Source organism: Argentina silus (assembly GCF_951799395.1).
Source record: "Argentina silus genome assembly, chromosome: 5".
Classification (NCBI taxonomy): Eukaryota; Metazoa; Chordata; class Actinopteri; order Argentiniformes; family Argentinidae; genus Argentina; species Argentina silus.
The window spans coordinates 242,123-268,619 of record NC_139659.1 but is presented as its reverse complement, the minus strand read 5'-3'; the positions used below and the strand labels follow the sequence as shown (position 1 = coordinate 268,619).

The 26,497-nt window shown below is 46.6% G+C and overlaps 2 protein-coding genes across 4 annotated transcripts in view; one reads left to right on the top strand and one right to left on the bottom strand.

The window, feature by feature from the left end:
* The first annotated feature begins 395 nt into the window (after positions 1 to 395).
* dync2i2 (dynein 2 intermediate chain 2) lies at positions 396 to 7,215 on the top strand. Its single transcript, XM_083670267.1, has 9 exons — positions 396 to 607; positions 1,187 to 1,459; positions 1,560 to 1,669; positions 1,983 to 2,140; positions 3,229 to 3,338; positions 3,907 to 4,074; positions 4,743 to 4,975; positions 5,482 to 5,639; positions 6,423 to 7,215. The coding sequence occupies exons 1-9, from the start codon at positions 530 to 532 to the stop codon at positions 6,659 to 6,661; spliced, it is 1,527 nt and encodes a 508-aa protein (XP_083526393.1). The 5' UTR covers positions 396 to 529; the 3' UTR covers positions 6,662 to 7,215.
* A 65-nt stretch (positions 7,216 to 7,280) lies between these two features.
* Positions 7,281 to 26,497, bottom strand: part of sptan1 (spectrin alpha, non-erythrocytic 1) — a 40,126-nt gene continuing 20,909 nt past the window's right edge. The window contains exons 22-55 of one of the 3 annotated variants that reach the window (XM_083670264.1): positions 25,695 to 25,893; positions 25,089 to 25,193; positions 24,492 to 24,524; positions 24,351 to 24,386; positions 22,857 to 22,904; positions 21,925 to 22,016; positions 21,403 to 21,547; positions 21,078 to 21,259; positions 19,763 to 19,862; positions 19,392 to 19,589; positions 18,942 to 19,088; positions 18,684 to 18,787; positions 18,435 to 18,597; positions 17,800 to 17,814; positions 16,186 to 16,317; positions 15,489 to 15,626; positions 15,131 to 15,235; positions 14,608 to 14,816; positions 14,404 to 14,524; positions 14,172 to 14,293; positions 13,897 to 14,029; positions 13,680 to 13,778; positions 13,372 to 13,531; positions 13,091 to 13,167; positions 12,688 to 12,897; positions 12,216 to 12,512; positions 11,788 to 11,900; positions 11,293 to 11,310; positions 9,342 to 9,396; positions 8,793 to 8,989; positions 8,615 to 8,668; positions 8,345 to 8,491; positions 7,974 to 8,121; positions 7,281 to 7,725 (exon numbers count right to left, since the gene is read on the bottom strand). In XM_083670264.1, coding sequence (XP_083526390.1) covers positions 7,600 to 7,725; positions 7,974 to 8,121; positions 8,345 to 8,491; positions 8,615 to 8,668; positions 8,793 to 8,989; positions 9,342 to 9,396; positions 11,293 to 11,310; positions 11,788 to 11,900; positions 12,216 to 12,512; positions 12,688 to 12,897; positions 13,091 to 13,167; positions 13,372 to 13,531; positions 13,680 to 13,778; positions 13,897 to 14,029; positions 14,172 to 14,293; positions 14,404 to 14,524; positions 14,608 to 14,816; positions 15,131 to 15,235; positions 15,489 to 15,626; positions 16,186 to 16,317; positions 17,800 to 17,814; positions 18,435 to 18,597; positions 18,684 to 18,787; positions 18,942 to 19,088; positions 19,392 to 19,589; positions 19,763 to 19,862; positions 21,078 to 21,259; positions 21,403 to 21,547; positions 21,925 to 22,016; positions 22,857 to 22,904; positions 24,351 to 24,386; positions 24,492 to 24,524; positions 25,089 to 25,193; positions 25,695 to 25,893 — 4,228 coding nt within the window. In that variant the 3' untranslated portion in view covers positions 7,281 to 7,599. The remainder of the gene's footprint in view (positions 7,726 to 7,973; positions 8,122 to 8,344; positions 8,492 to 8,614; positions 8,669 to 8,792; positions 8,990 to 9,341; positions 9,397 to 11,292; positions 11,311 to 11,787; positions 11,901 to 12,215; positions 12,513 to 12,687; positions 12,898 to 13,090; positions 13,168 to 13,371; positions 13,532 to 13,679; positions 13,779 to 13,896; positions 14,030 to 14,171; positions 14,294 to 14,403; positions 14,525 to 14,607; positions 14,817 to 15,130; positions 15,236 to 15,488; positions 15,627 to 16,185; positions 16,318 to 17,799; positions 17,815 to 18,434; positions 18,598 to 18,683; positions 18,788 to 18,941; positions 19,089 to 19,391; positions 19,590 to 19,762; positions 19,863 to 21,077; positions 21,260 to 21,402; positions 21,548 to 21,924; positions 22,017 to 22,856; positions 22,905 to 24,350; positions 24,387 to 24,491; positions 24,525 to 25,088; positions 25,194 to 25,694; positions 25,894 to 26,497) is intronic. The other 2 variants (XM_083670265.1, XM_083670266.1) reach the window with 2 other exon arrangements.

Sequence of the window (26,497 nt, the reverse complement as noted above, 5' to 3'; positions counted from 1 at the left end):
CACACACACGCACACACGCACACACACACACACACACACACATGCACACACTTAGAGTGAGTTATGATGGGTTAGTCAATGTATTACCTGTATGTATTGTCTATCTATTTCTCTCTCTCTCTCTCTCTATTTCTCCCTCTATCAAAGAAGAACAGAGATAAAGCTGCAGTTTTCCCCGAATCCATGTCAGAAGAGAGTGTTGAATATCCACACATGAAATGACCAAAAATATTTGCTTTAGGGTGATAACTAAGCCATCATTCTACATTAAGGTCAAGTTTTAATTTCGCTCTTACTTTTAGTTTAGAATGACAAATGATCGTGAAGGAGGGACTTTTATTCTGACGATGGTTCCGGTTCCGGAAGTGTTTCCATGGGAGCAGAGACGGCGACTCCTGACCGTCAGACCGCTAACGAGCTAACGAGCTAACGAGCTAACGAGCAACGTCTCTGGAAACGGTTTGCTCAATTTCAAGATGTTATAATTATGTTAATATTACGCTGCAACAAAGGAAGCACTTGAACTATAATGTTCACAGATGAAAGTCTACATATTGTCGGCGTTGAGTCGCTGTGGAGGAAATCGCAGCAGTTGGCCCAAGAGTCGGTATGTTGACGGCGTTGCTAGCTGGCTAGGTGGCTAGGTGGCTAGCTGGCTAGGTGGCTAGCTGGCTAGGTGGCTAGCTGGCTAGGTGGCTAACCGCCGCGGTCCAGGTGACGGCTTTTCAACTTGGGTTTTGGATGCTTCTCTTAGTCTTTTCAATGTGTCTGTTTTACTGTTTACTACTACTTCTATTTGTGTTTTTATTTGCATACAAGTTTTATCTAATTGTAAAGCACTTTGTGACGTTGGTTTAAATAGCTGCTATATAAATAAGGTTTATTATTATTAACAGCCGATGGCCGTGATGTTGCCGTCATGTGTCGGAGGGATTGAAGCTCACCGCATTTTACATTCAGAAATATTGATGACAATTGTGGCACACTACTAGTTGTAGGCGAATTGAGATGATTTATTTGACCTATGCCTAAACGTGCTACTCAAGATTGATCAAAATTCTGAGCATCTATATAGGATTGTCAATCAAGTCATCTGAAATCCAGTCACCTCAGCTTCATTGAAATCCCCTTTCAGTCCTTGTGGTGTGTGTGTTCGCTGCATTCACTCTCACTTCTGTGCTTCCAGAGGAGCTGCCAGACCCAGCCTGTACACACAGCTGATGCTGAAACTCAAGCCCTGTGTGTTGTGGAGACTGGATCCCAGACGGATCCTCAAGACCACCTCACAGACCGCCTCCCAGACCACCTCCTCCCAGACAGCGAGCCCCAGACCGATTCTCCTGGGTTGAGGGACTTTCTTCATCGGGTCGAGGACATGGTCTGCAAAGAGCTGGCAAAGAACACACAGAGTCACGCCTTCGATGGATTCGAGGTGAATTGGGAGGACCAGCATCAAACGGTGAGAAGGAGCAAAGATGACATAACAGCAGCACTGTGTGTGTAATCATTTAGATAGACCCAGTAACTGTGTGTGTCTGATGTGGATTGTATGTCTCCAGGTGTCGTGTCTACATTGTCTCCATTACACCAGCGCCCAGGAGAAGGGTCTTCATGTCACCAGTTTATCATGGAACTGCACAGGTTCTGTCATCGCCTGCGCCTTTGGTCGGTGTGTATTAACAGAATTACCGCTCCACATTCATTTGACATGAGCACACTGTAGGCCTACACCAGGGAACCTCGGACCAATGACAGGAAAACGCTTTCATTTAGCCGACATTTGAGAGGTTTATTAAACTCCTGACATAAACCGTGTCTGTTCACTCCCAACCTCAGGTGATGTACCAAGATTTGCTCCTCCTCAACGTCACGATTGACTTGCTGTTCTGTTGCGTATTATTTCTTACCGAAAGCGTTTCGTTGCCCCGTGTCTAGTTTATTGTGAGCTTGACAAACACATCAGGGTTTGATTTGTGTTGCAGCGTGGACGACGGAGACTGGAGCATGGAGAAGTCGTGTGTGTGCACCTGGAACCTGGACCGCAGAGGCCTGAACCCCAAACGACCCGACGTGGTTCTGGACGTGGCGAGCCCCGTCATGGCCCTGTGCTTCCACCCCTCCCGCCCCTCTCTCATCGCCGGTATCAGATCTTTCCGAAAATCCTATTGCATGATTCTCTTCCCAACAGCCAAATTGCTGTAGCCGATTAAAAGTCACACCCCTGGACATAAAGGGCACATGAAGGGCAGTAATCAATGTAAAAACCAGCTGTGCGTTTGAGAGGATCAGCCTCAGCAAGGCACTGCACAGATTTGCTCACAGTCAGTGTCCCAGTCAGAGCGTGTTTCTTCACAGCAGGTGATTTGGAGGTCAGTGGTTCAAGGCCTGTTCGCATCAGTTTTATTGATTTATTTTGGTTTTGGCCGGATTGGAGAAAGTTTGCAGGGCAGAGATTGTGACTTGCAAATGATCTGGGCATGGTATTCATTTTCCAACTATATCATTTAACAATATAGAATATTCATTTTCCAACAATATCAGCTCTGCAATGAGAAAGTCTTCCAATTCTGCTAATGTCATGCATGCTTTTGATTGGACCAAGCACACATCTCGCCAAAAACAGTTTAGTCCATTTAGTCTCAGATAATCTCGTCTCGTCTCATTCAGTCAACAGGGTCTATTTAGTCAGTTATCGTCTCACGGAAAAATAGATGTTTGACAAATATTTATCATTCATTTCGACGAAATGAACACTGTTCAACACCCACCTTTTTGATGGATGTTGTGTCATGTTGTGTCTCTCTGTATCTGTGGTGGTCACACTGTCTCTCTGTATCTGTGGTGGTCACACTGTCTCTCTGTATCTGTGGTGGTCACACTGTCTCTCTGTATCTGTGGTGGTCACACTGTCTCTCTGTATCTGTGGTGGTCACACTGTCTCTCTGTATCTGTGGTGGTCACACTGTCTCTCTGTATCTGTGGTGGTCACACTGTCTCTCTGTATCTGTGGTGGTCACACTGTCTCTCTGTATCTGTGGTGGTCACACTGTCTCTCTGTATCTGTGGTGGTCACACTGTCTCTCTGTATCTGTGGTGGTCACACTGTCTCTCTGTATCTGTGGTGGTCACACTGTCTCTGTTAATGACATCACTTTCTCAGTCAGGACATCAACAGCTGCCCTGTCATTCATTCTCTTCACCATCTCCACGTTCTGCCCGTCCCTGCAGGCGGTCTCTACAGCGGAGAGGTTGTGGTCTGGGACACGAGCCGGACACAGGACTTTGTATTGGCGCAGACAGGAATGTCATGTGACACTCACAGAGAGCCGGTCTATCAGGTACACCGCCTCTGCCACTCCACTGACACTGTCATGTCTAAGACATCTTCATCTGTGAGAACACGGGTTAGACAGTGTTGCACCATGAGCATCAATATGTCTTTACAAAACAGAATCCAGAATGGACAGGGCCCTGACCCTGACCCTAACCCTGACCCTGACCCTGACCCTGACCTTAACCCTGACCCTAACCCTAACCTTAACCCTAACCCCAACCCTAACCCTGACCCTGACCCTAACCCTGACCCCAACCCTGACCCTAACCTAACCTGATGTTACAGTAATAAGCACCAGAGCATTAGAACGGTGATCACGTTAGTAAACGGGGAGTAAATATTGCTGCAGTAGAACCACCAAATAAAGTGATGTCATGAATTCAATCAATCAATAACATTTTATTTGTCACGTACATCACATCCAGCTGTAATTGATATAGTGAAATGCTTTGGAATCTTGTTCCTCAATCAACAAATCAACATAACAAAACAATAATAATAATAATCTGCCATGTCTTGTTTTACGGAAAAGCATAATGAGGTGTTATAATGAGGTGTCTGTGCTTGTGCAGGTTGACTGGGTCCCGGGGCAGAGGCGGGGGGAGATGGCGGTGCTGAGCGCCGGTTCGGGGGGGAGGGTCCTGCTGTGGGGGCTGGACCCGTCCGCAGGGAGCCTGGTGCTCAGTGAAGGCTACGCCCTGGTCAGACAGCAGCTGCCTCGTAACAGTGCTCTGAGCAAGGTGAGACCGAAGCCCAGCTCAAGTTAATATCTGCCATTTAACTGATGCTTTTATCCAAAGTGACTTACATTGCAGTGAGGTCATACATTTCAGTATATATGGTCCCAGCGGGAATCAAACCCACAACCTAAGCGTTGTTAGCGTCATGCTCTACCAACTGAGCCACAGAGGACCACTATCCTCTCGTGGATTTAGAAGGATTATATTAGCCCAAGGGGGTCGGTCGATACCATCTGGAGCTTACATTACATTTACATTTATGGCATTTAGCAAACGCCTTTATCCAAAGTGATATACATACACCAAACAAATACATTTGTTTAAGTAAGTGAATCATCTATCCATCAGTCATCATAAGATAAAGTAATCAATGCTTAGATCAGGGGCCATAGGCAGTCACAATACTAGAAGAAGGAATTTGTCTGGTACACTTTTTTTTTTTTTTTTAATGTCCCCTAAATATTAACTCATGTCACCAGTGATGATAGAAAGATGTTTGATCGAGCAGTATTTTATATTGAATGGACAGGAGAAGGCTGCCCTTGCCCCAAACCCCCCCCCCCCCCTGTTGAAAATGCGGACGTTGCCACCCTGTTATGCCGTATCAAGGCTAGGAGCTGTATGTGTCCTTGACGTCGACCCGGCTTGTGTTTCTCTGTGCTCCGTAGGCCCGCGGGAGCAGCTGTGTGGGGGTCACCTCTCTGGCCCTCTCCCCCTGGGACTCGGACACCTTCCTGGTGGGCTCGGAGGGCGGCCTGGTGCTCAAGTGCTCCTTCTCGGCCCAGACGGCAGCCGCGGTGCCCCCGGACGGTGAGAGCGTGGCGCTGCGGGCCCCGGCCAGGCTGGCCTTCACGCCACGAGGCGGACCCGTCCACTCCCTACACTGCTCCCCGTTCCACAGGTGAGAGGGACCCGTCCACTCCCTACACTGCTCCCCGTTCCACAGGTGAGAGGGACCCGTCCACTCACGGCCCTCCGGGGCTCGGTTGCTAGACCATGGCGCTAACAACGCTGAGGTTGTGGGTTCCATTAGAAGTTCAGTTGAAAAGAAAACAGCTGTAGTAACAAATGAAGTTCTTTCTTTTTGAGCAGGAAGTCCCACTCTTCTGTTTTTTCTTTATTGGATAGAGAGAGTAGAGAAAGACAGGAGAGTAAGGAGGAGAGGGGATGTCAGCAGGACACGGGCTGGATTCTAACCCATGTCCACATGGACGTATGTGTGCACTGTAGACTGTGGTGCTAGACCACTGGACCACCCCAGGCCGTGGTGTTAGACCACTGGACCACCCCAGGCCGTGGTGCTAGACCACTGGACCACCCCAGGCCATGGTGTTAGACCACTGGACCACCCCAGGCCACATAACAAATGATCTGATGTAGTTTTGTTGTTCTGTTCCCGTGCCAAAGGAACCTGTTCCTCAGCGTGGGGACGGACGGGCTGGCCCACCTCAGCTCCCTGCTCCAGGCCGATCCCCTGCTCTCTCTGCGGGTGTCCGACTCCTACGTCTTCTGGGTCCGCTGGTCACCAACCAGGCCCCTCCTCTTCGCTGCCGCCACAGGACAAGGTATCCCATCATGCATTTCACCTCATCCTCATCCACATTTGTGCAGGTCACAGTAGAATAGTCGTTGATAGAGGCGTGTTCATGACAACGACCAATCGGACACGCTGTACAATTCTGGCCTTGACAATAGCACCGATATTTCAGACACGCCCCATAGTGCCACCGCCAGCACTCCTTGCCAGTGTCCGTGCTAAGATGTTTATGCTGTTAAAGATACTGTATACTGATACTGTACTGTACGCTTGGACATGTAAACAGTTACTTCCAAAAGGCCACTTGAATTTGCGATCATATTAACAGTTAATCCAATGTTCATTCTGAATGGCCAAATATTGTGCATGTAAGCAGTCATTTTCATACTAATTATAGATTTATGCATGCATCTTTGATGCCCTAAACCAGGTTTAAAATTAAGTGGTGCAAGACAATTGAGTAGTTTTGAAACAGAGATTTACCCAGATTTAGATCAACTCATTTCAGATCAATTTAATCCGTTGGTGAAAGGGTCAGCTATTTTGAGATCAGAAAAACTCAAATAACTCCGGATTGTTCTCCAGTCATTAATAAGCCCCCTACACTAAATTCAATTGATACTGTTAACTCATAATGTCGTCCAAATGATCAACATTCTAGAGTGCCACGGGTGACTTAATTGACCAAAAATGCATCAATGATGGTGCTTCATTTTGTAGCCAATCAAAGTATTGTTGATAGGTAAACACCACATAGAACACTTGGCACTCGTGGGTTGATCAAAGAGCTCATGGCCGTCTCTCCTTACAGGTCTGGTCCAGATATTTGACCTGGGCCGGCGGTCCCTGAGACCAGCCGCCACCATCGACCAGAACACCGGTGGCCGGCCCGTCTACTGTCTGGAGTTCAACCCCCGGCAGACGCACCTCCTGGCCGTGGGGAACGCAGACGGCTCCGTCAACGTCTGGCAGCTGAGCGCCGAGCTGACGGAGCAGGGTCCCAGAGAGGCGGCCCTGCTGGAGCAGCTGGCCAATGAAGTGGCAGAGTGAGGCGAGACGTCGGTCCAAAGGACCAATCAGGTGGAAGAATTCCATACAGTATTTGTCTGTTATGGGTTGCTGGTCCATGTTTGTATGACTAGCTGACGAATAAGTGGATGTTTGAGGTGTGTTAGCAGTGTTTTATATGAACGGTTGAATCCTTTGAGCTTTTTTAAGAATGCCTGTTTATCGCGTTTGTTTTTCTCAACTGATTTGGCACATTTTTGCAAACAAGGTGCCATGCTCTTAAAACCTTTAGCATAACCGGCAAAACAGACTTCCATTTCAGCAAAATTGTTTTCATTTTCGATTTAGTCCCCTCTCAATCCAAAATCAAAACACACAGTCAGCTTTTTACAAACTTTCCACAACGCGCTGCCTGAGTTATAAACTCAGGACGGTTCCCCAATTCTCGTATGTTGCAAGAGGCCCAATGATAAATTACCAACAGTTCTGCAGTGGTGAAGGTTGTGTGAACTACATTACCAATAATGTTCCAAATCTCTTGAGAAAAATATGTACAGTATCTCTTAACATAACATATCTTCATTGTTCAATTTTGTACAGAAATAAAAGTTTAAAGAAACAGTTGATTCCCCATGTAGTAAAAGCACACCAACGGAATGTGTCCAGTTATAACCAGTTGCGTTTATTAAAGCACACTGCAGTCCTTAAGGTGATGTTACAGCATACCATTTCTATAGGTTCTTAAATCCAGCAGAAGCACTAACACAGCTAAAACAACCACATTCAAATGCAGACAGATTCACTAGGCTATTGTAAGTGAAGCACAAAGAGTGAGATATAGCTAGATAAATAGATCGGTATAGATACTGATAACTATGGAGTATTCTAGTGCCAGAATCATGCAGTTTTAGCCATGTGTTTGTGTGTGGGGGGGGGGCAAACGCGTTCCCGATTGGTCCCTGGCAGGCAAGGGGGAGGGATCAGTTGACAAAAAGCGAGCGGGTGAATTCAACGAAGTCGAAGGCGGAGGGCAGCTCGCGGCCCTTGCTGTCGAGGTAGGGCTTCATGTGGGAGATGCAGTAGTCCGCCTGCTCCTTGCTCAGGTTCTGGAAAAAAGAGAGAGGGAACAAAGTCAGACAGATAAGATAAACTGGTTCTAAAGGATTTATTAACTAATTATAAACCCTTTATAAAGGGGACCTTAATGTAAAGTGTTACCATGTATTTAAGAACAATGAATCCCATATGCCTATTTTGATAGAGCAAATCTTAACCATAAATAAACTTCCTGGTGGTTTTGGACAAATCAGGCCACAAAGAGACATGTTGTTCATCCCGGGGGCGGCGTGTGTACCTGGTAGAGCTCCTCCTTGGTGACGTAGGGCTTGTTCTCAGCACTCAGGGCTCGGAACGCACTCTCTATCTCCTCGCTGGACTTAACGTTCTCCGTCTCGCGGCTGATCATGAAGGCCATGTACTCCTGCAACGACACGTTGCCATCCCTGCCAACATGGAGACCACACGACCGGTGAGCCCAGAGAAACAAACTTGAGTTTTGCCAAAAACCTCTTACGACAATCTCCAAAAACATTTAGAAATGACCAAAACAACCCACTTCCTGAATATAAATCAAATCAAAGCATTTTTTAGTCATTATTAGAACAGTGTTCACAGCAGTGAGGAGTAACTAAGCCTCTGGAGGTGATGAGATGAGATGTGGTTGACCTGTTTGGATCCACGGTGTCGAGGATGGACTCAAACTCAGGATCTGGCTCTCCCTCCTCCACCATGGGCAGGTCGTAGCCCAGGGAGCGCAGGCAGGACTTGAACTCCTGGTGGTTCAACCGTCCAGACTTCTCCTTGTCAAAGTGCCTGGGAGCAAATTGAAGGAAGAACACATGAGCACATAGGAAAAAAAATAACAATATGGTCCGATTACTTTTCCTAAGCATCATCTTTTCAAGCAAATGTTGACACAAAATGGCTGCCACTCACTTGAACATCATGCTGAACTCCTTCAGGGCTTCCTCTGTCACTCCAGTGGTGTTCCTACAGTGGGGGGGGGGGGGTAAGGTGATATTAGTACAGAATTAGGAGTGAAAATCCTTTCATTTCAGTAGGATAACGAGTGTAGCTGTGTGAGTGTAGCTGTGTGTGTGTGTCTGAGTCTGACCTGGCCTGGATCTGCTGCTCCAGGTTGTGCTGCATCCTCATGCCCAGCTGGTCCAGCTGGTCCCACTGCTGCGCCAGGCCCACGGTGCTGTGCTCCGTGTACTTGTTGTCCAGGATCAGCGCCTCCTCCATGGCCGCCCCCAGGTCCTCGATCTTCTTCAGCTGGCTGCGCATGGCCCTGATCTCCTGGTGCTTACGCTGGACACAATACATGGAGGCTTGAGACCGAGACAGGCTGGTACAGTAGGCAGCAAGCTGAGACAGGCTGGTACAGTAGGCCGTCTGTTTGTCAGTAATCTAAGACAGGCCGGTACAGTAGGCCGTGTGTCTGTTTGTCAGCAAGCTAAGGGTGACGTCAACAAGCTAAGGTGTGGAGATTTAGTCAAGTAAGTATATTGTACATTTGCTTGAGTCTGCCTGGAGTCCCAGATTGGCGGGGTTTGCCCTTTCTAGACTATTCCACTGGTTCCGTTGTGCCAGGCAAACTCAATCAAGCACAGAAAGCAAAGTACTTGAAATGATTTGAAATACTATTTGAACCCAGGTCTACCTTGGTTGCCTCCAGCTGTGACTCCAAGGTTCCAGACTCCTCCACCATGCAGGACCTGGACGCAGAAACACAACCATGAGATGAAGGACCGTCGTCGTCTGATACAACCCTGAACAGACAACGTGCTGCAGGACACAACCCCGCCCACAGGACAACCCCCGACAGACAACCCTGTTCCCTAGGACACACTACCCTGTTCCCCTAGTACACACAACCCCCCCTACACACTACCCTGTTCCCTAGTACACACAACGCCGCCCACAGGACCCCTTCCAGTAGTATTCAAGCGATTCATCCTGAATTTCAGATAATAAATTAAAATACGCTAGCAGAGTCATGAGATCCCAAATCAATTAAATGATAAATAAATCATTAAATGGTTGGCCCAAAGTTAAGAGGATATTAACAAGTTATTTAGTTAACATTCTAAATACCTACAGACTTGTATCTGAATTCTCATTGGCTGTGGTTCCAGTTTGACTTCAACCAATCCCTAACCTTCATTCTAACCTTACCCCAACCTAACCCTACAGGTAACCCTAAAACTGTGATGAAAAAAACAATGGTGGTAGGAATTAGATCCGATTGCTAACCTGTCATTAATAATACAAGCAAGTGCACTACCTGGTGGAGGTCATACAGGCTGTCAGGGTGTCAGTCATGTAGGTTGGTAGAATAACAAAGTAGCAATATAACTACCAGACAAATAGTGGATCACAGACAGACAGACAGACTCCCCTCACTCTCTGAACACTTAGTCACCCATTTAACCTGAGGTGCCACTGGACTTACCTCAGAATTAAAGTGGAAAATGAGAGAACAATAAAAACGACAAGAAATCCCACTTAGCCTTGGACACTGCCACTCCGTTCATGCCAAAGAAGCTAAGTCAAAAGCACGGTAGCCCATACCATCGAGGTCAGGGCTACTGCCACAGGGCTGGAAACTGCATTCCTTTATATGAATATATTTCATATTCATATATAATGTATGGTTTAAAGATGAAAACATCTTATTCATATATCAACCATGAATTAATTCTAGCTGAAGGCTATGGAACTTTAACAAATGGCCTCCTGGATCCTGAGCATGTGCTCACAATTTCTCACAGTGGAAATGTAGAAAACATCGAGGTAAGAAAAAGCCTAAATTTAGCTCTGACAAAGAAAAGAAAATGTGTTTAAACTCTGGTATATTGTCCAACAATACATTTAGCAGTTTCCATTCCTGAATTTGGTGAAGACTGCAGATACACTCCTTTTAAAAAGTGGTCGATGTAGCCAGGCTCAAAGAGTATGCAGCTGAATCTGGTATCAGTTTCAGGAAGCTACATTGCCATGAAGGTTAGTAGAGGGGGGAGGGGGGGGGGGCTGAGCACAGCCCAAATGGTGGGTTTTAGACTGAAGTGCATGAGGTCACACAACCCAGAGGGTGGGGGGTCAGGTGGGCGTGGAGGAGGGAGATGGAGAGGGCGTAGGAAACCAGTAAAAAGGAAAAAACCTTCCAGAAAGATCATCACCGACTTCATACTGATACACACGGATAACCCGTCGATAGGCTATGCTATTCAGAGGGAAGGAGGGAGGGAGGGATGGAGAGAGAGTAAATACCAATGGAAAACAGGAGACAGACAGACGGAAATAATTCTACAGATATGTTCTCAAATTAAAAATGAGAGAAAAAGGCATACAGACAAACGATACACATGAGAACAAAGAATATGTGTATATAGAGAATATGTGAAACCTGGTCCAGTTTTACCCTCTGGTACTTCTCTAAGCAATCGTTACCTGGTGGTTCTGTGTCAGCCAACATGGGATTTTAATTGGCATCGCAATCCACAGAACAAAAACCTCATTTGAGGACACTCCTCACTCAGACCTAGACCTGATTTCATTGATTTGGTGACTCGACACACACAGACAAACACACACACAAAAAGTGATATTACCCATCCAGAAGGTATGTCCTGATTAGCAGAGTGATCCCAGGCAGCAGCAAGTGGAGGGGAAAAGAGGGGAGAGAAAGAAAACCCACAGCTGGTTATTAAATCTGTCATGATCATCACAGGTCCACATAGCCCACAACACCACTACCGTTAAGCACCACTAGGGGTCTGATGTAACATTACAGCAGGTACAAATAATAATTCAGAAAGATGTTATGCAAGAATAAGAAAAGCATCAGCTAAATGGCTTATTTTTATATATATATATATATATATATATATACACACATATATATCTATATATATATATATACACACATTATATATATGTGTGTGTGTGTATATATATATATATATATATATATATATATATGTGTGTGTGTGTATATATATATATATACACACACACATATATATCTATATATATATACACACACACATTATATATAAGAGAGAAGTGACTCTAGTCACCCAGAGCTCCTCTCTAGCGCCCCCTACCTGGTCTCCTGCAGCCATTGGTGGAATGCGTTGGCGTGCTGCGCAAACTCCTGCCGCAGCTTATCGTTCTCCTCCTGCCTCCTCTGCTCCTTCTGCAGCTCCAGCTCCCGCTCCTTCACAGAGAGAGAGAGGAGGATGATGATGAAGAGGATGAAGAACTGGCTTGACTCAGTTACAAAAGCAGTTTGATAATCTCTCTGCGGTGAGACAAGTTGTACGACTACCTAGTCAATAACAATGTTCCCTAGAGCCCCTCACAGGCCCCCTCACAGGCCCCTCACGGGCCCCTCACAGGGCCCCTCACAGGGCCCCTCACAGGGCCCCTCACAGGCCCCCCAACAGATCACACCTTATTCTCTGTAGCGGACCGCTTCCGTGCCTACTAGTGCAGGGGGCGCCATCTGAGACGTCCCCGTCTCCCTCCTTACCTTGATGATCTTCTGCAGGTTCCTCCAGGTCTCCTCCAGGGCCTCCATGGTGAACCAGGTGTACGGGTTAGACACCACCTGGTAGCTCTTGATCTGCCGGTCCAGCTCGGCCAGCTGGTTGAAGTCGGCCTGGGCCGAGCTGAGCGAGGAGCGGAAGGCCTCGTGGGCCTCGCGGAGCGCCCGGATCTCCTCCAGAGAGTTGCAGCGCACCGGGTCGGTCAGGTCCTCCTCTGCATTCTCGAACCAGCTGTTGAAGGCTGAGGCCTTCTTGGCAAAGGTCAGGAACAGCTCCTCCACCTGGAAGGGCGGGATGAGAGGGGGAGGGAGGGCGGGAGGGAGGAGGAGAGGGGAGAGAAGCCAGTGTGTCAAACCACTTTCTGCAGCCAAAACAACAATGAGAGTCATTTCAATTGCATGTAAGCAAGTGCCTGAAAGGCCTTAAGGTGGCGCCCTGCTCCCAGGCCTCTCCTACCTTCCTGAAGTGTTCCTGGGCCTCCAGCAGCTTCTTCTTGCGAGCGGCGGAATTGGAGAGCAGCTGGTTCCAGCGCTTCATCAGGGCAGCGTGGCGCGTCTCGATGGCCTTGGACTGCACGTGCTGGGCGGCCTGCAGCTGGTCCTTCAGGGCCGTGATGTTGGTGATGCCCTCCTGCTGGAAGGCCTGCAGCCCCGCGTCAAACGTCTCCTGTGGACAGACAGAAACACAAAATGGTATTTGAGTTTAAAAAATACACACTTTTTTTTAATTTATTTTTTTAGTTAAGATGTTTCAATTTGGGATAGGACAAATTAATGTCAGGTCAGAGAAAGTGGAAATAATCCAAATGCTACCAGTAGTCTGGTCAGCTACCAGTAGTCTGCTACCAGTAGTCTCGTACCTGCTTGGTGAGCAGCGTCTGCACGGAGGAGAGGTCTCTGCCGTAGTCATCAGTCTTCAGGCTGTTCTCCTTCTCGCCTGAACCAACACGAGGATCAACGGTCAGATAAAGCACTTCAGAAGACAAACTTGAATAGTGGTTAACTTTAGGTTCAATTCATGCCTCTCCACAAGGTTAATTGTATCACACACACACACACACACCTACCTACCTACCTACCTCCCTCCCTCCCTCCCTCCCTCCATCCCTCCCTCCCTCCTCCCCCCAGTCTATCATCATACCGATCCAGGACTCCACCACGTCAGCTTTCCAGTTGAACTGCAGGAAGGCAGAGTTCTCGTCCAGCTTGGCCTTCCTCTGGGCCGCCGCCCTCTCCAGCTCAGACACCTTCCCCCTCAGGGCCGCCATCTTGGCTGTGATGCTGTCCACGTGATGGTTGTTCTGAAAGACACACATTAAATTGTTACCTCATGCTCCTCAATGCATCCATGTAATAACACAGCAGGACTTGCTGCCTTTGACGAACATGAGGGCTTAGTTTTTTCAAATGCTTTTTCCAATTCAAGACGTCTGCCAGTGTCATCTGTACCTTGTTGATGAGCTCATCTCCGTTGGTACACACGTCGTTCACTCTGTCTCTGTGCACCGTGAAGTCCGTCTCAAACGCCTCATGCTTCTTCAGTAAGCCCTAGAAGAGAGGAAGCCATTTTGATTTATAACCCAGAGCAGGCTGAACTAGGGAGAATGAGACACACAAAAACAGACAGGCAGGAAACACACCCAAAACACACACCCCCCCCACCCACCTGTACAGCGGCGAGCGTGTCTCCGTAGTCTTCGCTTCCCACCAGGTTGAGCTTCTCGTTGATCCAGGCTTCCTCCTCTTCAACATTCGCCACAAACTGCTGATACTCCAACGACTCCTCCAGCCTCTGTCCCCTACACACACACACACACACACACAAAGTAACTACTTTACATACTCAACAACAAATTGATTGTAAATAAGATTTCTTACTTCAAAAGTGAATGTTTCTTGGGGTGACGCGTGTGTGTGTGTGTGTGTGAGATTCAGTCTTGCCTAGCTGCAGCCAAGTCCTTCAGCTCCTTCCAGTGCTCCACAAACTGGGCCAGCCTCTGCTGGATCTCATCCTGGCCAATGGTGTTGTCATCAGACAGCTTCTTGCCAGTGTCCAGCACAGACTTAACACAAAGAAGAAGAGCTTCAGAGCCGCTGTCTAGTGACAAGGATGTCCATACAGTACCTGCTTGTGTGTCATAGCGTAATGTCTGAGTCTTTACTGCTCCCTTACCTGGATGGCTGGCTCGTGGGCCCCAAGCTCAGCCTCCAACCTCTTGTGCTTCTTCCTCAGATTCTGCACTCCTGTCAAATCACGTCCGTAGTCCTCCGAGCTCACTAGCAACTTCTTTTCTCTACAATGTGAGAGAGAGAGATGGGTTAATTACCTCAAATTACGTTGCACCGTGTCATCAGGACCTCAAGGGGGCGCTCTTACTTGATCCAAGACTCTTCGTCGTCCAGGTCCCTGAAGAACTGGTGCAGGCGGTGCGACTCGTTGAGCTTGGCGCGGCGGCCGGCGGCCATGCTCTTGATCTTGCCGAAGCGTCCGTTGACGGCGTCGCGTTTGTCCTTCACCAGCGACGTGTCGAAGGCGTTGCTGCCCATCAGGCTGTCGGCCTGGCCGTTCAGGTCCTTCAGACGGTCCTGGATACGGGATGGGGAGGAGGATTCAGCCAGGCATAAACTGATACAATTTACTTTTTTTTGTGGGGCGGGCTGTCTGTGTCTCTGTGTGTGTGAGTGTGTGTGAGAGAGAGTGTCTCAGAATCAGAATTCATTTATTTGGCCAAGTATATTTGCACATACAGGAAATTGACTAGGTGAGGTTGGTGCATGGGACAAAAAAGACAAATAGCAAATATTGACAACTCTGTGTGTGTGAGTGTGTCTGTGTGTCTCTCTTTATTGTTCTTTATCAGCGACCTTGTCTTCTCTACAGAGGCTGTGTAATTCTTTACCTCATGGGCAGAGATGTCTGCCTCCAGCAGCTGGTGCTTCTTCAGCAGGTTGTTGACTGAGGCCAGATCTTTCCCATAATCCTCAGAGGCAAGAAGGGCCTCAACCTACCGAGGAAAAGCAACAAGAAAATGAAGGATTTACTGAAAACATTCCTGCAATCCAGTCACAGTGCCTCATACTCTGTATGTTAAACAGGAAACAAAACATCTTTTGTTTCGCTTATTTCTGACAAATTCTATCGATTAAAGCACAGCGAATCGTGGGATTAACTTTTGTTACAGTTTGACTGCTCAAAAAAAAATAAAAGTGGGTTTTAATTTTCATTCTTAAACATTTATTAGAAAATGTTGCTTTTACCTCAGAAAGCCAGAAATCAAAGTCCTTGATGCCGGTGTTGAAGTTCTGCTGCTTGTTGGCCTCCTTCAGTTTCTGGCTCTTCTCTGCCGATTTATTCACCAGGAACTGCCACTGCTCATCCAGAGCATTGAGACGTGCCTGGAGAGAGAGAGGGAGAGTCACACACACACACACACACACACGTTAGAGCACCAAACATAACAGTTTTTAAACAGGTTGTATTCAGGTACTACAGAGATTCTGACTGACTGCTTATGTAGCAGAGGTGATTTGGAATCACACTCTTGTGGTGAGGTAGCCCTGCCTGAGACATGCCAAAGTCTAGACCTCGAACCTTGAGGATGTCCTCTTGGCCTAATGGTAGACACTGTTGTCTTCCACATGGGAGACCCTGGTTTGAACCCCTCCTAGTGGTATTACTAGTTCTGTCATGTGGAGTTTATTTATTCAGGTGCCTTTTGGACAAACTGAACTTGCAGTGGCATTGTGGCTCATGAGGAAAATGCTACATCAGGTGAATCCACATGAGTGACAGGTTCCAAAATAGTACCCATCGATCGACAGCACTGCTGGTCAGTAGAACACAGATATGGTACAGAAATCCTGAAGCAACCCTTCAGCGGTGGCTACCATGTATGTCAGAGAGTCTATGGAGTCATGAAGTGCGGGCGTAGAAGACGAAGGTGTGAGGGTGTACCTTGACCGCGTCCTCGCTGCCAGCGCAGGCGCCCCTCTGGATGAGGGCGTTGCCCGTGTCGATCACCCCGCGGATGCGGTCTGCGTTGGCGTGCAGCTCCGCCTCGAAGGCCTGGTGCTTCTGGTGTTTGCTCTGGAAGAGCCGGGGGCGGGGTGACGGGAGGAGAGAGAGGAAATGAGAACAACAAAGCTAACAGACGCTGGTTGATTGAGGTGGATGGGTGACATCTTTAAACTGTAAAAAGACAACTGGTGTTGATGTGGAAAGTTTTCAGAAAGTTGAAATATGCACAATACGTTACGAAATGGGTGGTAACTATGTTCTTCATCAGTAGGATGAGCCAACAATGGCTACCTTTTAATGTGTTCTATGTGTTACGTGTGAAAAGTCCCAAATGTCTAAGATTTTAGATTATTGAAGATATGTGCATACTTGTATCTGAGGAACTCCAAGGAGATTAATGACCGTGGGACAAAGTACCAACACCAGACTACATGTGATGTGAATAAAATGGTGAGGTCAAAAAAGTGAAATAAAGACACCACCAAAACAACGACAAACAATGTGTTGAACGTCTACAGACACGACACACACCAGTGACAAACACAAGATGGAGGTGGAGCGGACTCTGTCCACAACAAAATGAAGATGTCTCGAGAACCGAGAGGAGAGGCGATGTTTTTAACTCATTCCACACTTCACAGCCAGAGAGAGAGAGAGAGGAAGAGAGCGGACAACAAACACTTATGCAGGGAGCAAATGGATGTGTGTGTTTGTCTAACCCTCATCTCCAACCCTGCTGCAGGGCTGCATATATAACCCTGCTGCAGGGCTGCATATATAACCCTGCTGCAGGGCTGCATATATAACCCTGCTGCAGGGCTGCATATATAACCCTGCTGCAGGGCTGCATATATAACCCTGCTGCAGGGCTGCATATATAACCCTGCTGCAGGCCTGGCTATGCTGCTAAAGCCTGGTTTTTGGACACACAACCATGGCTCCAGCTCACATAGAGACCGTTGGTCTCTAAACAGGAATGAGCTTGTTGCTACAGTCAGACAAAGCACAGCAGTCCTCAGCTTGGTCTCTTCCTCTCTCTGAGGTGCCGCATGTTCAATGCACAATTAACTTCAATTCAAGTCAACTACAAGTCAATTATTTACACTTAACATTTGACGAGATTTTATATGTCAAGGTTCTGTTATTTTAAATTCAGAATGAAATGATCTAAAGTTCTCATACTAACCACTTCTACGAAATGACAAAGGTGTGGAGTGAGTTAGAAAATTACCCAACCTCAGACAACATCAAATAAATAAAATAAAATAAAATATGGAAGCAACACCCAGCAACTAAGAAGTGATGTATGCAAAGAATGGAACATAAACAAGTACGATAATGTAAAAAAAAAAAAAAAAGTAGCATTGACAAACGATGAAACGATGAAACAAAATGAAACCCATGTAAACAGAAGCGGCACTCGTGAGTGCGGATGGACACTAGATAAGACGTATGGGCGCTCTACAACATCTCTACAGACCAGGCAAAGACACGGACACGGAAAGGAAAACCTACTGGGATGTTAGTCGGCTGACTCACTACTCAACTTACCAGCAGCTTGGACAGCTAGAAACAAGACAATAAAGAAACAGAGAGAGATTCAGTCCCACTGAGACAGACATGGGGGTTGGTTCAGTCACAGAGGGACATTGTCAGTCATTATAAACAAGGGAGGAACAACACATTGGCAAGGCAGCATTAAAATGTACAAGTTAGATGCAATCAAACTCTACCCCCCCCCCCCCCCCCCCGACGCATTTCACTCCAATTATGTGTTTTTGGATGCATATATATATTTTTTTCTTTTTATTATTATTATTTATTTTACAGGCTTTTTATTAGCTACTGCTACCTGGACATGGAATGTAAAATGTCTTGGTGGATTGACAAAAGGGAAGGTTAGACATTTTTTTTTTTAAATCGACTAATAGATTAGAATAGATAGTGATCCCTTTAAACATATTTTCAAAAGGACATTTTCCAAATGTTTTAAACTGAAAGGAATGATTGTGGGTTGACAGTGTGTAGAAGTAGACCCCCATAACCACTGAAACAGGCTCAGATAAACCTCTTACAGGTGAGGTTCTGATTTATGGATGAATCATCTGATCCTAGATCATGGTAACTTCTACCTCCAGTAGCCTTGACGTGTGGCTGGAAGCCTGTGGTATTAGCCAATCACGTACCTGGATGTTGGTGGGGTCCTTGTAGGATTCGTCAGTTGCGGTCTGCAGCTTCTCACTGATCCAGGCTTCGATCTCGTCCACGTCACGGCTGAACTGCTGCAGGGTCTGCGACTCACCAAGCTTGGAGCGCTTCTCGATCATCTGGGCCTTCAGACGGCGCCACCTGGAGGCCAGGAGGTCATAGTTTAGACTGCGTGTCTGACTGTGTTTGGCTGAGGGACGTTCGTGAACATTAGGGGAGTGTCTTACCTGTCCAGGACCTCGTTGCGGCGGTTGAAGATCTCAGGCTTGGCGTAGTGGTCGGCCCCGACCAGCTGGTCAGCAAAGGACTGCAGGGCGGCGATCTTCTCCTCCTGTGGAACAGCAGAGCGTTTGACGTTAATAAACCACAGGTCTTCTTATAACAGGCGGTGACACCGTTAATAACCTCGGGGACGGAAGGTTACGGAAGGCACGGGAGCGGCAGTGGCTGTTTCTGAGTGTGGTTACAGCAGAGCGCTGGCTGACCTGCACGTTGATGGCTTTGTCGAAGTCCTCGTGTTTCTTGATGAGCGCCTCGACGCTGTCCAGAGAGTCTCCCTTGTCGTCGCTGGCCAGGAAGGCCTCCCGGGCCGCCATCCAGTTCTCTGCCTGCTCACAGTCCCTGTTGAACAGCTGAGGGGGGAGGAGAGGGGGGCACCACGTTTGCACTTGCTATAAGTATTGACATTTATTTTTTCGCTGTGGTTTTTATGCTTGTGTGTCGTATTCAAATGTCAAGGATCTCCATGCTAAAACATGCGGGAATGGCCTAGCGTTTTAAAGGTCCAGCAGTATTTAAACGCTGAAATAATTATAATAATTTAGTAGCATTTCTGCATGCTCACATTTCTTTCCAAAAATTGCCGATAGATAGAAAGGTGTGTGTGTCTGTGTGTGTGTGTGTGTGTGTGTGTGGTCAATGCTCTGTGGTCGTACCTGAAGCTCCAGGCACTGGTCCAGCATCATGCGTCTCTGGACCCAGGCCTTCTCCAGGTCGGCCCTCTCGTGGTCCAGGGCCTCCAGCTTCTGCTGGACCTCCGGGCTGGCGTAGTGCCCCCGGGCCAGCAGCTGCTGGCCAAACTGCTCAAAGGCCTGGAAGGTGCCGGCACGGGCGTCGATCTCAGTACGATGCTCCTGCAGAGAGGGACGCAGAGAGGGGGGGAGATGAAGACAGCCGCTAACTTAACGGTTTCAACAACACTTTATAAATGACTTATAACTATTGATTATTTGTTAATATATCTTTTATTAACCATTAACAAGCAGTTATAAAGCGGTAATAACTGCATGTGAGTGTGTGTGTGTACCTGGTGTCTCTCCAGGAGGGCCTCCGCCCCGGTCACGTCCTTGGCCAGCTCCTCTGAGGACACCAGCCCTCTGATGCCGTTGATCCATGACATCAGGTCTCTGGAAGACGTTCATCAAAGACGTTCAGTCAACACCAGCAGGGTCGTAACACACCACTATGTTCAGTCAACACCAGCAGGGTCGTAACACACCACTATGTTCAGTAACACACCACCATGTTCAGTCAACACCAGCAGGGTCGTAACACACCACTGTGTTCAGTAACACACCACTATGTTCAGTCAACACCAGCAGGGTCGTAACACACCACTGTGTTCAGTCAACACCAGCAGGGTCGTAACACACCACTATGTTCAGTCAACACCAGCAGGGTCGTAACACACCACCATGTTCAGTCAACACCAGCAGGGTCGTAACACACCACCATGTTCAGTCAACACCAGCAGGGTCGTAACACACCACTATGTTCAGTCAACACCAGCAGGGTCGTAACACACCACTATGTTCAGTCAACACCAGCAGGGTCGTAACACACCACTATGTTCAGTCAACACCAGCAGGGTCGTAACACACCACTATGTTCAGTCAACACCAGCAGGGTCGTAACACACCACTATGTTCAGTAACACACCACTATGTTCAGTAACACACCACCATGTTCAGTCAACACCAGCAGGGTCGTAACACACCACTATGTTCAGTAACACACCACGATGTTCAGTAACACACCACTATGTTCAGTCAACACCAGCAGGGTCGTAACACACCACCATGTTCATCACTGACTAACCAGAGGAACGAGGGAAGCAGGCTGGGAACCACACTCTGGAATGAGTCAACTGAGCTTTTATACTTTACTTGCTTTTCTTTGTTCTAAATGTGTCCTCCCCCTCTCCCCCTCTTCCTCCTCTCCTCCATACCCACATCTTCCTCCTCTCCTCCATACCCACATCTTCCTCCTCTCCTCCTCTCCCCCTCTTCCTCCTCTCCTCCATACCCACATCTTCCCCCTCTCCTCCTCTTCCTCCTCTCCTCCTCTCCTCCTCTTCCTCCTCTCCTCCATACCCACATCTTCCTCCCTATTCTACACTTACTCACCTTTACTGCTGCTACAAAAATTCTGTGTATTGAATTTTTTTACTGTATTTAATGTTATTACTGTTGATGTTTATATGTATCTATTGTCCTTGTTACATTCTATTGTTGATGTTGTAGATCTGCTCTGCCTCAGGTATTTCATTGTGTTGTGTTCTTGCCCTCAATCTAATGACACATAAACCAGAAAACATTTCTCTCTCTCCCGCCCTGTTTTACCTGAAGTCAGAGAGGAAGCGTTGGAGGTCGTGAGAGTTGCCCAGCTTATCCTTGCGCTGATCGGCGCGGCCCACCAGGCTGCTCCAGGCCGTGTTCAGCTCCGTGCATTTCTCCTGGATGTCGTCCACGGCCTCTGGATGGGACTGGATCAGACGCTCCGCTGTCTCCCCCAACGAGTTCACCTTTAGGAGAAGAGCAGAAGGATCAGCTTCAGATCAGCCTGTGATCAAGGGAGGAACAGCAGAGCAGCTTATTTACGGCATTGCATTGGTGCAAATGGTTTTGTAAGTTTGACAGTGTGTGTGTGTGTGCATGTGTGTGTTACCTTGTCTCCCAGGGCAGCCAGGTCTCTCTCGAAGCCTTCGTGTTTGCGCTGCAGTGCCTGCACGCTGGCCAGGTCATGGCCGTAGTTGTCCGTGTTCAGGGCCTGGTTCTTCTCCTCGATCCACTCCTTGGTTTCATCCGCATCCCTGGAGAACACCAGAGAAGACCATGTGTCCCATGTGTGCCTCTACAAGTCATGTCCCTGTAACGTTTTTGTTTTCCTGGTCTTGGTCTTGATCAGGATATGACATTATTGTCTCTCTGGTAATGATTACATTACTCTGCCTCCCCTTGTAAAACTAATCCTTTCCAAATAGGGCTTAGATTGCGTTCATATAATTCAATGCTCAACGATGGTTGGTGGTTGTTTTGCCAAGGTGATATACCTCAAATAATACGTGTGAAAAAGTAATAGTTGACTTGCATTTCGGAAATTGTTCATAAATGAGGTATGTATGTATGTATGTATGTATGTATGTATGTGTGTGTGTGTGTGTGTGTGTGTGTGTGTGTGTGTACATACCTGTGGAACCTCTGCACCTCGTGGGCGCTGCCCAGCATGTTGCTCCTCTCCTCAGCCAGCTGCTGCAGGGACCTCCAGTGGTTGTTCAGCTCCTGAGACCATCACCACAAACACACTCATCAGCCAATCAGAGAGGAAGACATTGTGGCATAGAAGCGGTCTCTGCCACGGTTTCTGGTGTCAGCGCTCCAATTTAGTGAAAATCAATAAGTTGTTTATTTTGAGCATCTTTGGATGAGAATAACATATCCTTGGTTGTGTACCTTGGGAATGAGCAACATTCCATTTCAATTCAGTTTATTCACAGTTTTTTTTATTGTTAATTAGGAGTTCAGGAAAAATCTTTATTGTTAATGAGGATTTCATTTAAATTTATTTTCTAAATTGAATGAGTATGTGATTGATCCTACAGATTTTGGTTCATTCCACTGTTAAACGTACAATATCAGTAACAAATCTGATTGATAGACAGACTGACAAAGGACAATGCATTGAGACGCAGACAAGGAGGGTGCATGGCAACACAGAGGACAGAGGACAGAATGACAAATGCTACAGTCGGCCAACAACGGTATATTCCAAATGTCACTAATTAAGTGTCCTTTTGGTACCAGCTAAACAAACTATGGATTAAAAAGGAGGGGGACAAACACAGAACAAGGGACACAATCTCAATTATATTGACGACATGATAAAAACATAAAACTACTGACTGAAGACACGACTTAGTTCAGACTTGAGCGATGAACACAATGAGACCACAAACGCTCAACAAGACCACAGCTGAACCGTGAAGGAGGACAATGCAGGGAAGGAGAACACGAGAACACGATGCAGGGATGGAGACAAGAAAGGACACAGACGCAAGGGAGGGTTGGTTTGGAAGGGAGGGTTGGTTTGGAAGGGAGGCTGAGCAGTCGTTAAACTCTTACCTTGATAGTATTAAAGTTAGCTGTCGTTTGAACAGCCAAGCGTACATTCTATAATCAAAGGTGAAACAAACCAGTAGAAAAGAGAGGAAGAAAGGAGGGGACAAAAAGAAACACCACACCAGTCAAGAGTCGTGTTAGCGCAGGTAAAGGCTGGAGGCGGGGCCAATATTACCGTCCATAGAGAAGAGTACAACTCACAAAGGTGCACCATGACCAGGAACACAAAACACACGGCAGAAATATGATTTACTAACCACACACAAACACCTTGACTTGTATTTGTGAACCATTATTTTAATAAACGCAAAATTATTTGTAAATATGGCTAAAATGCTCTTATATTTGCAAACAAATGTCACAATGTGTGAATAAAAATATATATTTCCAAAGTTATATAAAAATGGTACGATGAGGTATCCAATCATTTCAACACAATGCTTTTGTGTTTAATCTGTATTTGCGGATCAAATTGCATCTGTGGATTTGTTTCAATTTGTTGACAGAATTTTGGCACTAATGTTCATTGAAAAAATGATCCACAAATTCATGGCTTTATCTGGGTTGACTGTCTTCACTTAACGAGAACATCTTCAGAAGTGTAACGTATATAAATGTAAGAGCATTTACTCAGTCAAGAGGTGTGTGTGTGTGTGTGTGTGTGTGTGTGTGTGGACAGTAAATACTGTGTGATGTGTTCACGGATCATGGTACACCTGAGTTGTACTCCATCTATTTACAACAAAATGTGCACCAATCTCTCCATAAAGCCTTTACATTGCTCAAGAGACAGAGAGCACCGTAGTTAGAGAGGACCCCAAGGCCACAAACCACCAGAGAACCAACCACCTGCATTTACATGACCTCAGTAACTGACCCTCAGCTCAATAAGTGACCCTCAGCTCAGTAACTGACCCTCAGCTCAGTAACTGACCCTCAGCTCAATAAGTGACCCTCAGCTCAATAAGTGACCCTCAGCTCAGTAACTGACCCTCAGCTCTAGCCTCCAAAGCTTAGTTGTATTTATGGATTGTATTGCATGTGTGAATCCAGATGTCTGGGTATTTAGAAAGGGAGATGGTCTATATAGTCTGGTATATATAGATGGTATGTAGTCTGGTATATGTAGATGGTATATAGTCTGGTATATATAGATGGTATGTAGTCTGGTATATGTAGATGGTATATAGTCTGGTATATATAGATGGTATGTAGTCTGGTATATGTAGATGGTATATGGTCTGCTGGCTCTTTGAGTGCATGTCTCTTGTTCGTGTTTCCAAGTTGTCTTACATAAATTGATGTAAACTCAAGTGTAAAAGTTATATTATTAGTGGACATGATTGCAGTTCATTCAACTATGTTGAGTCAAGTGGAAACACACTACATGCTGTCAAATGCAGTTTATGCATTTTGTCTGAGAGAAACAAAATGCTTCTAATGGAAAACTATGCTGAATGGTCATGTGATGAAGACCTCATCTTCGGGACAACTTACCTTCCATGGAGAGGCGTTCTTTGAATCGGCCTCGTCCTGTTTGAAAGGGGAGAAGAATTGGTGTCAAAATGTATGACAGCTAGATTAATTATGTGTACATGTAATGTCATCAACAGGCATTCTAACTTGTGAACTTCTTACCTTGCCTGGGGCAGAGCCCAGCATGTCTTGTTGCTGGACAGAGACAAAAAGGGATACAAAGAAGGGATCAGTCACATCAGCATGACTCAAATCCGCTCTCCAGAGGGCTGAGAATCACTGTTTGTCACGTGACTTACCTGGCAAAATTATCTTCTCAGGTAACTCGACATCGTACGCTAATGAATATACAGTGAGCGGCAACGAACGCAGGCCGTTGTTTAAACCCTAACCCTGTCCTTCATTAGAAACCCTAACCTTCATTAGAAACCCTGTCCTTCATTAGAAACCCTAACCCTGTCCTTCATTAGAAACCCTGTCCTTCATTAGAAACCCTAACCCTGTCCTTCATTAGAAACCCTAACCCTGCCCTTCATTAGAAACCCTCTCTCTCCTTCATTAGAAACCCTGTCCTTCATTAGAAACCCTAACCCTGTCCTTCATTAGAAACCCTAACCCTAACCCTGTCCTTCATTAGAAACCCTAACCCTAACCCTGCCCTTCATTAGAAACCCTCTCTCTCCTTCATTAGAAACCTTTTCCCAACCAATATAATAAAAATATGAATATATAAATAACTCAGCTGATGTCTCTTCATACCTGGGCCTGAACCATGGGTGCCTCTTCGGCCATCAGGCCTTCAGACTCCAGCTCCGATGCCACCTTGTTGATGTCCCTCAGACGAGATTCGTTGGCCTTCAGATCCTAGAGGACACAGATCAGATATTGTGATTGCTGAGCTCACCAGTGCTTTCCATCTTTTCAATCATGTTCCAAACTGTTGATTTTGGTAAGGCTAAGGTTTTGGCTATGTTTCTGATTTATTTTCTCTGATATTTCAGCCTCAAAATGGCTTCCTTGACTTTCATTGACACCTCTTTGGTCCTCATGTTGACAGACACCAATAGCAGACTCCAAAGGCAAAGCCTAGAATCGAGGCTAGACATTGACAGCTCGACTAGACTACTGATGTATCGCCGGTGTGTGATAACACTATCATATCTGATCAGTATCCGATACTAACCACAACTAGTGGTTAGTGAAGGTGCACTGCTCTTGTTAGAATTGCATCAGTAGTATGCCATATATATGCCATTTAGCTGATGCTTTTATCCAAAGCGACTTACATAGCAGTGAACACCTAAGCGTTAGCGCCATGCTCTACCAACTGAGCCACATCAACCTGAAGCTGTGTTGTTAGCGTACCTTCTGGAAGTCGTCAAACTTCTTCTGCAGCACCTCCACCTGCTCCAGGTCCGAGCCCACCTCCTCGTTGGTGAGCGTGCCCTCCTTCTCGTTGATCCACTGCTGCAGCTCGTTGGCCTCGCGGAACAGCATGAACTTCTTACAGCTCTTCTCCAGCATGTCCTTCCTCTTCTCCCCCAGCTCCAGGAGCGTGCCGTACCTACAGGAGGGAGGGAGGGAGGGGGGAGGGAGGGGGTGTTAGAATCCTCTGTCTTGGTGCGAAAAATTGGGGGTAGATGGAGGAGGGAGAGTATTGAAGGAACGCTACTACTGGTCAATACATCATTTGATGGGAGATGTGGTGCAAAGGTTAATAATCACTTAACCAATGGCTACATTGTAAAAAAAAAAATATATCGATTTTTTTTAAAAATCTTTTATCTAATAACCTTCCAGCTCCTGTAGGTGGCGTTGGAGAGAGGCCTGACTGAACTGTACGGTTGACCTCACAGTCCATGGCCGTGCTGCGCATGCATAGGCCCTGCAGAGGGTGGTCCAATAAGGTTGCAATATTCTACACATTAAGCATGTGCAGGGAGCAGGATCACTACTTTCGGGGTCTAGCTCACTAGCGCCACTTAGTGGCTAAAAACGTAATTGATCACCTTCAACACATTAAAATGCTCTATTTTATTAATTGTGGTGAATTGTGGCCTGGTAATTGGGGAAAGTATAGTCATTTTAATATAATAAAAAAGTATCACAGTATTAAACATGCTTTTCTACAATCTTGACTATTACATTTATAAAAAATTTCCACATGC